We start from the raw sequence: 16,388 nt of genomic DNA, 5'->3' as shown, positions 1-16,388 counted from the left end.
AAATAACTGTCGTGAACAGATATATTGACTATAGAGAACATAATATAAAATTGCCTTAAAAAACATCCCAGCTCTTATCAAAGTTGTTCTTTGGCTAAGCTATATTTCTCTTTGGGCTCAGAAAATCATTTTCAGCTATTATATAGTTGAAACTTAAGAAACAGTTTAGGAATAGTTAAATGTTTGTATTCAGACTAATGTCTGATATTTTGGACTGGAAATATTTTAGTCTGGAAATATTTTGTTAAGTTACTTAAACTATTTAAGAAGATACGGTAGAGTTGGGCCCTTTATTGTGTAATGTTTTAAAAACACCAGTTTAACAAATACATAAAGCAATACATTTCTGAATCAAACATATGAGTATATTAAATGTTTAAAACTGTGTACATTAAAAGTGAATGTGTTAGTGATCTAAAGCAGTAATCACTTAGAACAGTTTAAGAATCTCAGTAATATACACACATCAAGTATTTGACATCAGAGGTGTGAAATCACTTATATTCAAGATTCATTATATTGATCAGTTCAAAGTAAGCATTATGATAAGCAGCTAAGTCCTGTTCATTTCAGAAGATATCAAGATGTTATAATGTTAATATATTAAGCAGTGAGGTTGCTTTTTTTTTTTTAAAGCAACATACCTTTAAAGGCATAACAAGGCATTCTAAAGAACCTCTATGTTATACTTACAGTTTATAAAATTCTTGCACGTAAATTGTTTGATTTAATCTACAGTAATTTTGTGAGGAAAGTAAAGCTCTAAAAGCTGAGCCTCTACCAATGGTAGACTAAGTGGCCTGTTCTACAACTTTTCTGTGCTGTTGCTCTTTGATCCAAGTCTTAATGGTTCTCTCACCGCCTTCTTTTTTTATAGAATTGTTATTTGGTATTGCTGTTCTTTTTTGTAACTTTAAAAAAATTATTTTCCTTTTGCTTCTAGAACAAAAGAGAGTGATGTGTTTGATATAAATTCTACTAAGTATATTTTTTAAAGATCACAAAAGATTGTTTATCATAGAGACATAAACTAGCATGAGATCTACAATGGAAAACATTTTTTCTTTATTTTTTACATAATTTCATAAAATTGAAAATGCAAGTTGTCTAAATTATTTAAAATTTTGTCTTATAGATACTATATTTCGAAAGGTGCTATTGTGGATCAACTTGGAGGAGACCTAAATTCAACTCCATTGCACTGGGCCACAAGGTTTAAATTTGCTTCTGGATTATTTTTTTCCTTTGGTTTCTTTTTTAGTCTATAACTAAACAATTTTATTTTTTTAATGATATGCTAAAATGAATGGGAGAACTTAAAGTAATAGTTAATACCAACAGTGTACTAACGTATTGCCGTATAGTGTTACGTGCATTGGCAGCAGTTTATTGTCCCAGAATATCTTTAGGGAATTCACCATGCTGATGTTAATCCAGTTAGGTTAAGACTGAGTTAAACTTTGAGTTTGTAAATGTAATATTATGCAGCCTCTGTATATTTACAATTAAAGAAGTTGCTCAGTTTCTGAGATAATTAAGATAATATTTGAATAGGATTAATAGAATATAGTAACTATTTATTACATATTTAAAGAAGTTATAAGTATCTCTAAAATTTAAAAGACTTTTTTCAGTCAAGACTTAAAAACCTTAAAATCCTAAGTATGTCTTGACATATGCCTATTTTAAAAAACTTTTTAAAACATTGGTATAATCTTTTCCACCATTATCCTATTTAAAAAAAGATCTTCCCGGAGATCCTGTTTGAAATAACTTTATATATTTAAGTGTTTATTCTTTTATGTTTTAGACAAGGCCATCTATCTATGGTTGTGCAACTAATGAAATATGGTGCAGATCCTTCACTAATTGATGGAGAAGGATGTAGCTGTATTCATCTGGCTGCTCAGTTTGGACATACCTCAATTGTTGCTTATCTCATAGCAAAAGGACAGGTAAAAAAATTACAATGGTGTGGATTTTAATCAGATGTTCTTCATGGTTTATTTTGAATAGTACTCTCTGATGGATGACAGTGAATAAATATATAGTTACTTTCATATTGAGATAGTAAATGTAGTTAAGTTGAAAATAAGAAAGATAATCAAGAACCAGATAATGATCTATTAAATTGCATTTTTTATTTCTGAGAATGATAGAGATGAATCCTGGAAAGTAAAAAAAAATTAAGTATCTATTTTTTCCCTTAATTACATCTTTTGAATATATCCTCTGAATTCATTTAAACTTTTTGAACATAATTTACTGGTTATTTTCTCTATTAGGTACCTCTTGGAGAAGGGGATAAATTGTTTAGGATCAGTTTCTTGGTTTCTGCTGTGTAAAATAATGCTGCTTCATACATGTCAGAAAACTTCTCATGATTTAAGGGATTCTTCCTGACTTTTTGAGTGTGTACTGACTATAATCGCATTAAATAGGTACCAGTTTATATATACCATGTTTTTGTGATAAATGTATTTCATTAAAATTAATGTTTCTCAGTTTTTGTTTCATGTGTTTTCTCTGGTCATACTTAAATATTAGTTTTATAGCTAAGGATCTCATCATAAGAGTAAGACAAATGATTTTACTTCAAGGCTATTAACATTTATTTTAGATTAAAATTTTTATGCAGATTCGCAATTTGAATAGCATTTATCTTATGAATTCTTTTAAGATATTTGTTGTTGGCAGTGCCAAGCACTGACCCTTGTGTGTTGTGCTTATAGCTTAAGGAAAGAGGCGTAGACCGGCTACTTGCTAGTAGGGGAAGGGTTTCTGTTATGGTATTAACAGACTACCCCCAAAAGCGGTTCTGACAGCTTTAGAACAATGTCAGCTATTCCTTGGGTTGACTGGTCTTGGCTTGGTGGTTCTTTGCCTTGTGATAATGGCTGGGGCTACAGTCGTCTGGGGGCTTAACTGAGATGGAGGATGGCTCTTCACATACCTTGTATCTTAATAGGAATGGCTAAAAGGCTGGGTCCAGGTGGAATGCTGAGATGACTAGTCCTCTCTCTTTTTCTCCATGCAGTCTCAGAATTCTTTCTCCATAGCACCCTCCACGTAGTCTTTCTAGCAGGGCAACTAGACTTCTTGTGTGTTGGGAGCTCCCAAAAGAACAGAAGCAGCTCTGCCTCTTTTAAGTCTTAAGTCTTGAACTGACACAGCAACATTTGTGCTCCATTCTGTCGGTTAATGCAAGTAACAGGGCCAGTCCATGTTCATTGGGGGACACGTGGATGTGAATACCAGCAGGTAAAGTTTGTTGCGGGCCATCTTTGGATACCAGCTGCCACAGATTACTTTTGTTCTCCCAGAGTTCCTTCTAGGCTGGGGTTTGGACCAACAAATGGTGCTGTAACCCATGATGGTGTTGTTAGTGGCTTTTTATTTTGCAGGTATAAATTTATATTTGCTTTTTTTTCCTTTTGTTTTTTTAACTGGGTAAGAAAAGTGGTATAAATTTTTTTTAGTCTTTTTGTTAGCATATTGATTTTGGGTTTTGGATGTTTTAATAATCTTTTTAATTCTGGCATAGGATATTGGCTATAAAATTCTTGGGGCAGGGATTTCTACCTGTTACAGTACCTTTTGTATATAATAAATGCATGATAATAACAAATGGCAGTTTGTTTTCTTTTCCATGAGTAATTTTTTTGCTGCAAAAGTAACACACTTACTGTAAAATATTCAAACATAAGAGCACAGTATAACTTAGAAAATGAAACCCCACGTCTTCCCTTACCCGCATCCCAAACTGAGATCACTTTCTTTTAATTGTTTAGTATATTTTTCCAGAATTTTTTTCCATCTATACACTAATTATAAAAGTAAACTTCTGTAGTGTTCATCACATCATACTTTGGGGTCCAAAGTCCTTCTTTGGCCTACAGAACCATGGGTTCTCCAGCCCATCTTTTGTCATTTCCCCTCACTCACTCTGCTTTGACACACCAGTCTTCCTCCTGTTCCTTGAGCGGCTCTGCTACACTGCTGCTTTAGGGCCTTTGTGACTGATCTTACCTTCTGCTTGGTAAATCCTTCCCTCAGTCACACAGTTCTCTGTCTGTTTTATTTCAGTCAGATGTTTGCTCAAATTTTATTAGTTCTGATTAGTTCCCAATTATAAGTAATAATAAAATTAATATATTTTTATTTTTTCTTTTTCTTCCCTTTCACTGACTTTAGTCTATAATACTGTTTTTCTTAGTGTTAACTTCTTTCTGGTAGATATAAGTACATTTCCATTACTTGATTTTTTTAACTATAAGTAATATCCTTGGACTCATAGCTATTACAGATTAGGCACTCTTCACACTTTCTTTCCAACCTTCTTTTTCCATTTTGTCTTCAGTTTTTTCTCCATTTTTTTGTTAATTGTATCAGTTTTACATTCTTAGGGCATAACATTTCCATTTAGTTTGTCATTCTGTTCCTCACATTTGTTTCATTTTAGCTCTATTGTTAAAATATATTTAGTGTTCACTACCAATTCTTTTGGATGATTTTCAGGAGAAAAGGGAAAATGCTAAGTTATGGAGCCCTGTTGATCATGGAATCCCCATAAGCTTTTGATCTGGGCTTGTTAATTCTTCCTAATAGAGAATACCCATACGTCCAGGCTGAACTTGGAAAAGAAGTACCAAGTTTTAAATCCTGATCCAAAGAAAGAAAAGGTTGAATTTCATTTTTCTTTTAGTACTCTATAGATGTGGCATTATTTTACATTTTTAATTTCACTTATATTTTTTAATACTGTCACTTCTTTAAAAGGATAGGAAAAGACAACTAAGAAGGAAGAAGAAACTAAAGAATTTACATGTCTGTCTTACTTGGACATCAAATTTAGTTGAGCTATCTTGAAATTAGGACAGTGAAAGAAGTAAAATAAGTTACAGTGCTTGATTCATATAAGAAACAAGGAAACTTGTCATTTCTGAGAAGATTTTCGTAAAGATTTTTATTGAAAAAAAAATCGGTGTGTATATTGGAAGTATCGAATGAGGTTACATAGGACATTCCCACCCACATTTAACATGAATCCAGAAATGGATTTATAATGGATAAGGCATGCCATTTGATTACAGTATTTACTACGAGGGACAAAACTGATGATATCCAAGGATGCGTCTAGTTTGTCTAATGTACTATTTCCTCAACATTTTTTCTGCCTCAATACCCTTGAAAATGTTCACATTTGAGGCATATTCCCTCGGTATCAGTGGCTCAAGAGAATTGCTGCATAGAGTTTTAAAGTGTTTTGCAGTATACTCGACTATGACTCTGTCCTCTCTGCATGACTGGTATACTAGATAACACAACTTGGATTACAGCTGCTACTTTTATATAATCCAGAATTGGGTGATGGGGAAGGGAAGAAGAGGAAACTTAGTTATCTGTTGAATGTCTGTTATATTCTAGGCTATAGAGTGCTTTACACACATGGGTGTTATATGTATAACACATAGCCTGTTATATTCTAGGCTGTAGGTGCTTTACACACATTGTTCCATTTAATCATCACAGGGTTCTTAGGAAGCCATTATATATTCACGTTTTTAAATGAGGAAGCTGAAGCTCAGAGAATTAAAGTGATTTTGCCAGTCTTCTAGCTAGTAAGTGGTAGAGCTAAGAATTCAAAACCATGTCTGTCTAAAAGCCTATGCCTTTCCCAAACAAATAGGTAGAGAAACATGTCTTTTCACTTCACAAATGGTTTTTGATCACTTCACAAATGGTTTCACTCTGCTGGGCACTGAGAATACAAAGATGAATTTTATAACAATTTTAATCCTCAAAGAAGTTCTCTTTAGCTAATGGGACAAATACCTCAGGCATAGAGGATAATTAGTCCAGGTTGGAGTTAGGAGAGATAATTTTAGAGAAGTGAAACTGATAGAATCCCTGATACATCAGGATGTCTTGAAAGGAGATTTAAGTAACTAGGGAAGAGTTTTGGTTAAAGAAATCATAGTTTTAATTCTAATTTGTCAAAAAACTAAGCAAAAGGGGGGGGGGAAGTACCATTAGGAAAGCAAAAAGTTGGGTAGGAGAAATAAAATAATCACTATTTTGCTGGGAATAGTATTCATATACATTTGTAATAATGTAAATATCAAATATTTATAGAACCAAAAATACAGTAGATCTCTTGAAAGAATAGAAAGGTGCATATTTGTTATGGGGCAGGAAGAGTAAAAAATTCTCATTTTGCATACCGAAGAGTCTCAGAAGATAATGCCTAAAACTGAAAAATCAAAAAGTAGTAATTCATACATCTTACTTTAAGATGTGGAGGGTAAATACCAAAGTAATGAGCTAAAAGAGGTGAAAATAGTGGGGAGAAAGGCAGAGAACAGCTTTATCACCACAAACTTTGCAAAGTTATTTGACTCTAAAAATGTACGTGCATACCAATAAAATAAAAAGGAAGCGGACTTTTTTTGAGTTTATTGAAAAGAGGTCTTTTTATTCTTTGTTTTGAAATGACTAGAAGTAAACAGGGTTTCGTTATTCCTTCTTATCACGAATTTGTATAAATAAGTTTTTTGGACACTTAAATCATTTAACTTCTCATTTGTGGATGAAAGATGAAGAGTAGGTCAGGATCTTTAAATGCAAAACATTGAAAGGCTGATTAAAGCATCTGAAAAGGGAAATCTATAAATATATGATAATTAAATACATATTTAATGTTTTGTCAATTAAGTATTTATATGCCCATTAATTAAAATATTTAGTGACAACAGGTGGTTTTATTTTAAAGTTAGAAAAAGTTTCATAAATGACCCTTGATTGAAGAGTGTTATATTGGCTTTTCCTGTGACATGCAAATTAGATTTTTCAAGTAAGTTTTGTAGGAACTTAGAAATTTTTACTGTCTTACTTTTTTCTTTTTATTTATTAGGATGTAGATATGATGGATCAGAATGGAATGACACCTTTAATGTGGGCAGCTTATAGAACACATAGGTATGTAACCATCATAAAATATTTATTCAGATCATTGTCAGCATAATAAAATGTAAAATAAATGATGGGAAAAGGCAGTTAATGTTCTATTTGCTAATATTTAAAATTCTTATTATGAGTACATAGTGTATGACAATTACCTTTTTGAATGTTTGAATCTTTGTGCTTACCTTGACCTTGGTAGTTACGGTATCCTTAATCTATTCCTCTTTTAGCAGTTTTTAAGAATGAAAGATGTTATCTTATTTTTAAAAATGATTTTTTTCACATTATTTGTATATTGACAAGGTTGATATATTAATTAGTAAGTAGCTTGAAAATATTTTTGGAACAATCCAGATTTTAATTTAAAAATTTAATTATTTAATTATATAGGTATTAAGACCTCAATCCCTAATGAAAAACAGAAAATGTCAGGACCACGTATGCCCTCTCTTGGAACTTTGTATAGGTGTTGCACATATTTAATCCTTCAGATTAGAATATTGTCTCATTACTGATTATAAGGTTGAGTATAGGTTAGAATGGAAGTGTTCCAAAATGGGATGCAAATGCAACCACGATCAGTTTAGTGTCTGTAATGATTTCTATAATTGAAATTAGGGTTGTTGTTGTTGTTTTTTTTTTTTTTCCTTTTCAGTGTGGATCCAACTAGATTGCTTTTAACATTCAATGTTTCAGTTAACCTTGGTGACAAGTATCACAAAAACACTGCTCTGCATTGGGCAGTACTAGCAGGGAATACCACAGTCATTAGTCTTCTTCTGGAAGCTGGGGCTAATGTTGATGCCCAGAATATCAAGGTAAAAATACCCTGTATTGATTATGTTATGTGAAATGTTGTTAAGATCTCAATTCCTGAATAAAAAACTAGATTTTTTCACAGACTGTCAAAGATGGAAGAAACGTCTTATTTAAGCTCACACCCTTTGCTTCCATGCAAGAATTTGTTTTGAAAGATTTGTTTATTTACTTTTGTCTTGTAGTATTGAAGTAATTGTCAGATTTTGATGGCCTTTTCATTTGTGAATTCTTTCTTTTGAAAATTAAATTACATAACCCATATCTTCATAGGTGAAGGGAATAATTTTCTGGTTTCTTTAAGAAGACCAGTACAAAGAATCACATGTTTGTAGTTAAACCACATTATGCATAATAACTTTCAGTGATTCTTTGCCTTGTAATTGTCTTGTTTTAAAGATCAGGACCTTTACAGATTTATTAAATGTAAATACCTCTCCTGCGGATGTTTGGCCTGATCCAGGAAAAGTATACAAGAGTATCTAAGAGCAAAGCACAATTAATTAACATTTGCATTCTGAACATTTAGAAATTTGCAGACATTTCATGAGTAGTTAAAAGACAGTTCTGTTAGTAGTCTTAAATTTTGGTTAACCATTTTTATTTTTAAAGCTTCAGGATCCACCATGTTGTTTGGCACCATTCTTTCTGTGAAATGACTTTAAACTTTGAAACATCATCTTTCAATAATGTGAATTCATAAATAACGTTGTGCCCTTTGACAAGTGTTCTTTAATTTTGACTATAAACCATAATACTTTTGGAGTCAGATCTCTTAAATTTCTAAGGGAGATGTGCTAATTAAATTTGAAAGACATTTGAGCCACACAATATTCTGAAATGGCAATCAAAAAGTAGGTTATCTCCTGCTGGATCAGGGCATCTAATTATGTTCCATTGAATAGTTCTTTCTGTATTCAATTACTCTGAGGTTAAACTGCTAAAATAATATAGCTTAGACTAGCTGTATGGAGCCTAATTTACTTAAAATTTTAACCAATTTTTAAAAATGAGTTTAATTAAAAGTACTTAGTTAAAAGTAGATATCAAATATCTTGTTGGAAACTATAAGAAATTGAGAAAAAGTTTCTTTCTTTCTTTTTTAAATTTCAGGTCTTTCTGTCTTTCCCCAAAGTGATCAGAATGGCTGAATATCTGACAATAAAATATTGAAAGAGGAAAGTCAGCATATCATAGGGCCTGACACATGATGGGCACTCTAAATATTTTCTGACAGACTGAAGATTTATGTAGTCTTGAGCTTTACCTCTGAGCTAGTTTTTCTGACACTCTGCTATTATACCTCCCTGCCACTTCTGAAGTTATAGAGAGAAAAGTTTGCTTTTTGAAATGTTTTTTTTAATTTAATTTAATTTTTTAAAAAAAGTTTACTTATTTATTTTGTAAAAGAGAGAGAGCACCAGTGGGATAGGGGCAGAGAGAAAGAGAGAGATGAGAGAGAATCTCAAGCAGTCTCTGTGCTGTGAGCACAGAGCCCAAAATGGGGCTTGATCTCACAAACCATGATATCAGACCTGAGCTGAAACCAGGAGTCAACACTTAACCTACTGAGCTACCCAGGTGTCCCCCAAATGTTCTTAAATAGGAAGCTCAGAAACATTTTTAACACTATGATTAGTAAATTGGGCTAACCTCAAGGCCTAAAGGACAGGAAAGGAAGAGTTTGACTAAGGCTGACTAATATCCCCATATGAAAAAATTAGTGAGTTTACCTTATGTTTATATCTGTATTGCTTTAGAGCATTGTTTCTCTTCTGTTTGGTACTGGACAGCCTTTCTTTCTTTCTTTCTTTCTTTCTTTCTTTCTTTCTTTCTTTCTTTCTTTCTTTCTTCCTTCCTTCCTTCCTTCCTTCCTTCCTTCCTTCCTTCCTTCCTTCCTTCCTTCCTTCCTTCCTTTCTTTCTTTTTTAATGTTTATTTATTTTGAGATAGAGAGGCACAGGGGAGGGGCAGAAGGAGAAGAAAGGCGAGAGAATCCCAAGCCAGGCTCCGTGCTGTCAGTGCAGAGCCTGATGTGGGGCTCACGAACTGCGAGATTATGACCTGAGCCAAAATCAAAACTCAGATGCTTAACCGACTGAGACACCCAGGCAGGTGCCCGCCCCCTGGACAGCCATTCTTAAAGTGATCATGCCCCAGGAATATATTTCAAAATATTTCATGTTACATTATTAAAAAGATAGAACCAATTTTAACAGTAATTGAAATTACAATAATACTAAAAATTGTGATAACATGACTGAACGTTCTGGAATTTGAAGCTAGTAGTATGTATTTTTAGACCATTTAAGAGTATATTTTTTATACATATAGACTTGGATAACTTCACTTGGATCATGATCTTGAAGTCTTTGAAGTGTAGATTGTAAATTTAATGTCTTTTCAAATAAATAGTGAGCCCTTGCACTTCGCATTAACCATTGCATAAAGATGAGATTATTTATGTATGTACGTATGTATGTATATTTTTGAGAGAGCAAGTGTAAGTGAGCGAGGGACAGTGAGAGAGAGAATCCCACAAGGGGCAGAGAGAGAGGGAGAGTGTGGAGCCTGAAGCAGGGCTTGAGCTCACCTGAAGCGGGGCTCAAGCTCACTTGATTGAACTCACAAGCCATGAGATCATGACCTGAGCTGAAATCAGATGCTTAACCGACTGAGCCACCCAGGTGCCCCATAAGGTTTTGTTTTTTTTTTTAAAGAGAGCATGTGCAAGCATGGGAGGGGCAGAGAGAGAGAGACAGACAGACAGACAGACAGAGAATGAATTCCAAGCAGGCTCCACACTGCCAGCGTGGAGCCCCATGCAGGACTTGATCTTGTGACTGTGAGATTGTAACCTGAGCCAAATCAAGAGTCAGACAATTAACTGACTAAGCCACCCAGGCGCCCCAACCATTGCATAAACTTTTATTAGACTTAGTAAAAGAAATAATCTGTAATGAATTTCAACAGAAAGGTAATGGTAAGAGAGATATTTGAAATGATGTAAATAATTTGAACCTTATAATTTTAATGGTTTGTAGGTTCAGGCATGTGAATTATTTGGTACCAAGATAGGATAAAGCTTGAATGTAGCTTTCTTAACTAGTGCAGTCCAGCGTCTACAGTGTAAAATAATTATTGTGCCTGTAGAACTTTTATTTAAATTCATGTTTGGTTTTTTTTATTTTTATTAATGTTTTAATTTTATCTGACTTGTATAAGCAGGATTGGCTATTGACAAAAAGAAGTTAGTTTGAAATGTAGTTCCCTGATAGCTTCTGGAGTTACATCATCATCATCATCATCATCATTATCATTGTTATTATTATTTAAAATTTTTCTAGATTAAGGTATAGTTGGCATGCAGCATTTTACTAGTTTCAGGTGTACAGTGTAACCTGAACCTGTCAGGAGATGACCACAATAGGTCCAATCAGCATCTGTCACAAAACTTTGTTTTCTCTTGTGACTGGAACTCTGAAGATTTGCAGTCTTAGCAACTTTCAGATATATAATACAGTATTTATTTTTGAGACAGAGAGAGACAGAGCATGAGTGGAGGAGGGGGAGAGAGAGAGAAAGAGACACAGAATCTGAAGCAGGCTCCAGGCTCTCAGCTGTCAGTGCAGAGCCTGAGGCAGAGCTCGAACTCACGAGCTGTGAGATCATGACCTGAGCTCAAGTCAGACGCTTAACAGACTGAGCCACCCAGGCGCCCCTACAATACAGGAGCATTAACTGTAGTCGCCATGCTGTACATTACATCCTCAGGACTTAACTTATTTTAAAAATGGAAGTTATTGCTAACTTTCAGCTCCCTTCACCTATTTCACCCACCCCCAACCCCTGCTTCTGGGAACCACTGGTCTGTTCTCTGTATCAGTTAACTTGGTTTCGTTTTATTTGTTTTATTTTTTAGATTACAGATATAAGTGAGATCATACAGTATTTATCTTTCTGTGACTTATTTGGAGTGACATTATTTTTAAAGGAAATAAAGTTTAAGGAGTTGCTTCAGTTGCTCAGGGAACACTTACACTTTCAGAGGAAAACTAATCTTTTTATCCACACTGGTGGAAAAGTAGATTTTTGTTTTAAAATGCACTTTTTGTGGAATTAAAAAGATGAAGTATCAGATGCTTTTTCTGCTGGAATCTGGCATTCCAGATTCCATATGCTGAAGTCTAGTCACCACTTTCTAATGGAAACCATTCATTCATTCATTCATTCATTCATTTAACAAATATCAGTGCTCAGGAGTGCAGGTGTTTAAGATAGATGAAGTCTGTATTCTCTCAGAATTTACATTGTATTAAGAAAATAGACAATAAGTAAAAACACATGCATATGCATCTTCATAGGCAAATGTGGTACAGTGATGAGGGATGAAGGGGCCACATGAGGTGAGAATGACTTGTGAATACCTCTGAGGAGATGACATTGCTTTCAGACTTGTCTGATAAAGGGATCAGTTATGCAAAGACATGTGAGGAAGAAACTGCACGTAGATGAGCCTGCAAGTGCAAGTCCCAAGGTCAGGAGTAAGCTTGCCCTGTTAGAGGTGCAGCAAATGACAGCCTGCAGTGAGTGCAGTGAGCACGGGAGTGCAGTCACTGAGGAAGGCAGGTGCCAGATCGTGCAAGGCCATGATAAGGTACTTTGTGTTCTCAGTCACGAGAAGCAGTTTGGGAGGATTTACATAGGCTGGCTTTATAATCTTTGTGTTTTAAATATTTTTAAAAGACTACTTTGGTTGCTGATGGAGAATGCATTGAAGAATTAAAAAAAATGGAGCGGATGGGTAAAGATCAGTTAGGCTATTGTAATAAACCAGGCAGGTGATGTTAGTTTAGCCTACAATTGTAGGAATAGCAATGGAGAGCAATGAATGGATTTGGAAATGATAGTTTAGAGTAGAAATGAAAATGATAGTTTAGAGTAGATTAGATATGAGGATGAAAAGAAATATTGATGACTTAGATTTTGGTTTGAATAACTGTCTTGTGATATATTGAGGTTGTGAAGACTGAAGGAAGAAGACTTTCTTGGGGTGAGGGTGGTAAGAATATTATAATTTGAGGTGTGGTGCCTTTTAGCTATGTGGAATAGCAAGCAAATTAAGTAAACTTAAGTTGATATGAATGTCAACAGGGGAAAAATTAATTAATTGAAAACAACGTAGATTCTTTGTCCAGGAATTTGACAAAGTTGATTTATACCTGTATATTTTTCCATTTTTCATTTCGAGAGCTAAGAAAGAGACTAATTGATAATCATGAATTATAACAAAAAAGATATAGTCTGCAAATCTGGCTGTAATAGCTAATAAAAGTTGTACTTTTCAAAGAATATGAAAAATTATACTTTGTGTTATAGTTATAAAAATATTATATTGATCCTTTTTCTTCTAAAATAGCTTTTCTAATTAAAATTAAATTTAAGTTTCTTAGAAATCTGTCTTTATATTATTTACCCTTATAAATTAGTTATTTGAATAAAAAATTCAATTCTTTTAATATGTAAATACATGATTTTTTTTTCAAAATAAGGTAACTTTAAAATGACTATTTTGATCCTTAGAAGGATCAGGAGTGGTCATATACTCTAGATTAGAAATTCTTAATCTGGGACTTACTAGTGAATTTTGGTTAGAGGGTGAGCCCATGAACCCCTGAAATCATTACCAAAAAATTGCTTGCATCAGTGCTTTTTGGGGAGAAGGTCAATGGCTTTCATGAAATATGACTCAAAAGAATTTAAGAACCGTGGCCCCAGATAATAGTTACATGGAATAAATCCAGTCTTGTTAAATGATAACAATAAGGAAGGGAAAAATGATTTGGGATACTAAGGATTTTTTTAAAGTGACCTATGCAGTAATCCCTTTTTATTACAGCATCTCATTTGTGAATTTTTAAAAAATAATATTTTACCCTCTCCCACGTGTTTTGGTTATACAGATAAATTTAGATGAATTGAGTTTTGGGAGGACAATTAATCTCCGAGTGCTGCCCAAGCATTTATCATTTTTCTTTCTAAAATTATCAAACAGCATAATTTTTACCTTGTGCGGGCTGTAAGATTACTGAGCTTTGTTAATATATATATGGAAAAAATCTTATGTGGTTTCTTGACATGAGATAAGATACTTTTTTCTAAAAATAGTTTTTATTACCTCTTAAGTAACTGCCCTAGATGGTCTCCAAACAAGAATTTTCCTAGTTTTAACAATGAAATTCAACCTCAGGCAAAAAGTGATTTTCTCCTTTCCACCTTCCATAGTGTTTATCTCACCAAAACCTTTGAAATATTTCTTTTATTACCAGTTACATAGTCTATAAACACTCCATGACTCTTGTTGTTATTGCTCTTGTTATTATAATTTACTGTTTGGGCTGACACATGGAGTAATCAAATATAGACTTGACTTAGAACCCTGGTTTTAGTATCATTCTTTAAATTAATTGCTTGTTTATTTTACCAGCTGAATAAAAACTATACAAAAGCAGTCAGAAGACTAGAGGAATAGTTGAAAGATTTCTTAAAGCTCCCTCCATCTTTTTATCTAGGCAATCCTTAGGTGTCACATGGCCCTCTAGTGGAAGGGATGCTCAGCTGGACCGAGGCAACAGCAGGATATTCTCTGGGAATTGTTACCCAAGGGATTGCTTTTATTCAGGTAATCTTTATAGTTTGGATTAATTAGCTGGTTCTTACAACTTAGGTGATAGAAGTTTTGAATAGGTAAGGAGGTATTTTACAGTAAATATTCCTATTTGTGGAAGACTCACCTAGCTTAAGCCCGTGCCTTATTAAATACTATTGATCTTTTATTAAAGGATTGGTTGGGCATTTTGTTGTTATTGTTGTATTGTTACAGTTGTTGCCACTGGTGGTAGTGCTGTGTTTGTTTTGTTTGCTTTTTATTTTTTAGTGTTTTTTTGTTTCAGAGTGTACTTTATACTTGATAATCATCCCTCGTAAGTAAAGCTCTCCAAGGCTCCTTATTCTTTTGTTTTTATCTAGTTTTTCACAAAATTTCAGTATTTTTCTTTTTTAAGTAATTTTGAATATTCATCTATACATTCTTAAAATTTTGGCAGACACAATTTTTCACTTTACTTTTATATTTAAAGTAGATAAATAGTGTAGAATATTAAAAAGAATAGAAATGTAGGTGTCTCACTAATGAGAAAGAAGATTTGAAATTAAGGGCAAAAAGAAGCATAGATCTAGAGTTGGGGGCGCTTATATCTTGTTTCTTCCTTTAAAACATACTAGTTTCATTCACTTCTACTCTTTGGCATTCTTCTTCTTGAGATTAAAAGCTACAGGTCCACAACTTGAGTTTCACTATTTTTTGTTACTGTTCTCATTCTCTTTGGAAATTTCTGGATGTGTGAATGAATTTAAGATGATAGTACAACAGTAGGAGAAATAGAAGTTGACTTTTCTTCTTCTTCCCTATTCTCTTCAGACCTTTGTCATTATTGAAATTAAACTGAGAGGTTTCTGGCAATTTAGTATTCTAGTAGGATGTTTTGTAGTAATAAGTATTACTAATAAAACAAAGATATGAAATAACCGATAAACTTGATAGCCTCTGATCCAGCAGGTGCTGAAATACCTACTTTTTGATGTACTTTAATATAAGCCAAAACGCAAGCAAAAATAGAATTTATAGAATAAGATGAGTAAATACTCTTACTGATTGTACCTTGAATGGGAGAGCATAAGTAATATGTAATGGTTTAGATTCTTTTAGTATTTGACTTTGCCTGATGTCAAAACAATGTTAGTGAACTAATTGTTCAGTCAGTTTATTTTTATGGGAGTGCTTTAAAAGTTTTTTAAATATGAATTTCTTCTACTTATCAGGGTGAATCAGCACTTGATTTGGCAAAGCAGAGAAAGAACGTGTGGATGATCAACCATTTGCAAGAGGCGAGACAGGCAAAAGGATATGACAATCCGTCCTTCCTTAGAAAGCTCAAAGCTGATAAGGTAAATTCATGACTGAAGTTTTTCAGTATATAATCTTTTTAAGTAAAATTCATAGGCATACCTTCTTACCTGAGCATTTATAGTTTTTAATTTTGCCATTGACCAGTGTGGCTAATTTGTCAATCATCAAAGGTGAATAGCATTAAGCCTTGAGTACCATTTTATTGTAGGCTGTTCTGGTGGTAATACTATTTACTTAAAGTTAATGTTGATCTATGTGTTATCACAACAGAATGACAAGTTTTGGCCAAAGAGAAAAGTAAAAGCATGCCTCATTTATTTATAGTTCAGACTTCCTTAATGCATTAAAAATTCATTGGTCCATTACTTAGACATGAGAAGAGTTAGATTTATAGTTTATAAACTTGCCTTTTTTCAACCCCACAGTTGAGAATAATGAGCAATTTTTGCATGTTGTATTACCTCTTTCATTTTACTACTAGATATGATATAGAGAATGGTTATTTTTTTATTTTCTTTGATTTTGCTCTGTCCTCTAGGATTTAGAGCAGTTTTTCTCAACATAGCAAACAAAGGCTGAGGTCTCATAATAACTAAGCTTGTAACAAAAGAGTCTTATATTACTTTGGAAAGTCCCATAAT

The 16,388-nt window shown here is 33.4% G+C and overlaps 1 protein-coding gene across 3 annotated transcripts in view; it reads left to right on the top strand.

Annotated features, from left to right (window-relative positions):
• ZDHHC17 (zinc finger DHHC-type palmitoyltransferase 17) overlaps window positions 1-16,388 on the top strand; it is a 103,738-nt gene that overhangs the window by 39,793 nt on the left and 47,557 nt on the right. For all 3 annotated transcript variants that reach the window (XM_058741969.1, XM_058741967.1, XM_058741968.1), the window contains 5 exons: window positions 1,136-1,213; window positions 1,811-1,955; window positions 6,914-6,978; window positions 7,619-7,781; window positions 15,660-15,785. In XM_058741969.1, the coding sequence (XP_058597952.1) occupies window positions 1,136-1,213; window positions 1,811-1,955; window positions 6,914-6,978; window positions 7,619-7,781; window positions 15,660-15,785 (577 nt within the window). The remainder of the gene's footprint in view (window positions 1-1,135; window positions 1,214-1,810; window positions 1,956-6,913; window positions 6,979-7,618; window positions 7,782-15,659; window positions 15,786-16,388) is intronic.

This window comes from Neofelis nebulosa, chromosome 8, assembly GCF_028018385.1.
Source record: "Neofelis nebulosa isolate mNeoNeb1 chromosome 8, mNeoNeb1.pri, whole genome shotgun sequence".
Taxonomy (NCBI): Eukaryota; Metazoa; Chordata; class Mammalia; order Carnivora; family Felidae; genus Neofelis; species Neofelis nebulosa.
Note: the sequence above shows the minus strand (reverse complement) of the source record. Positions and strands in the feature narration are given on the sequence as shown.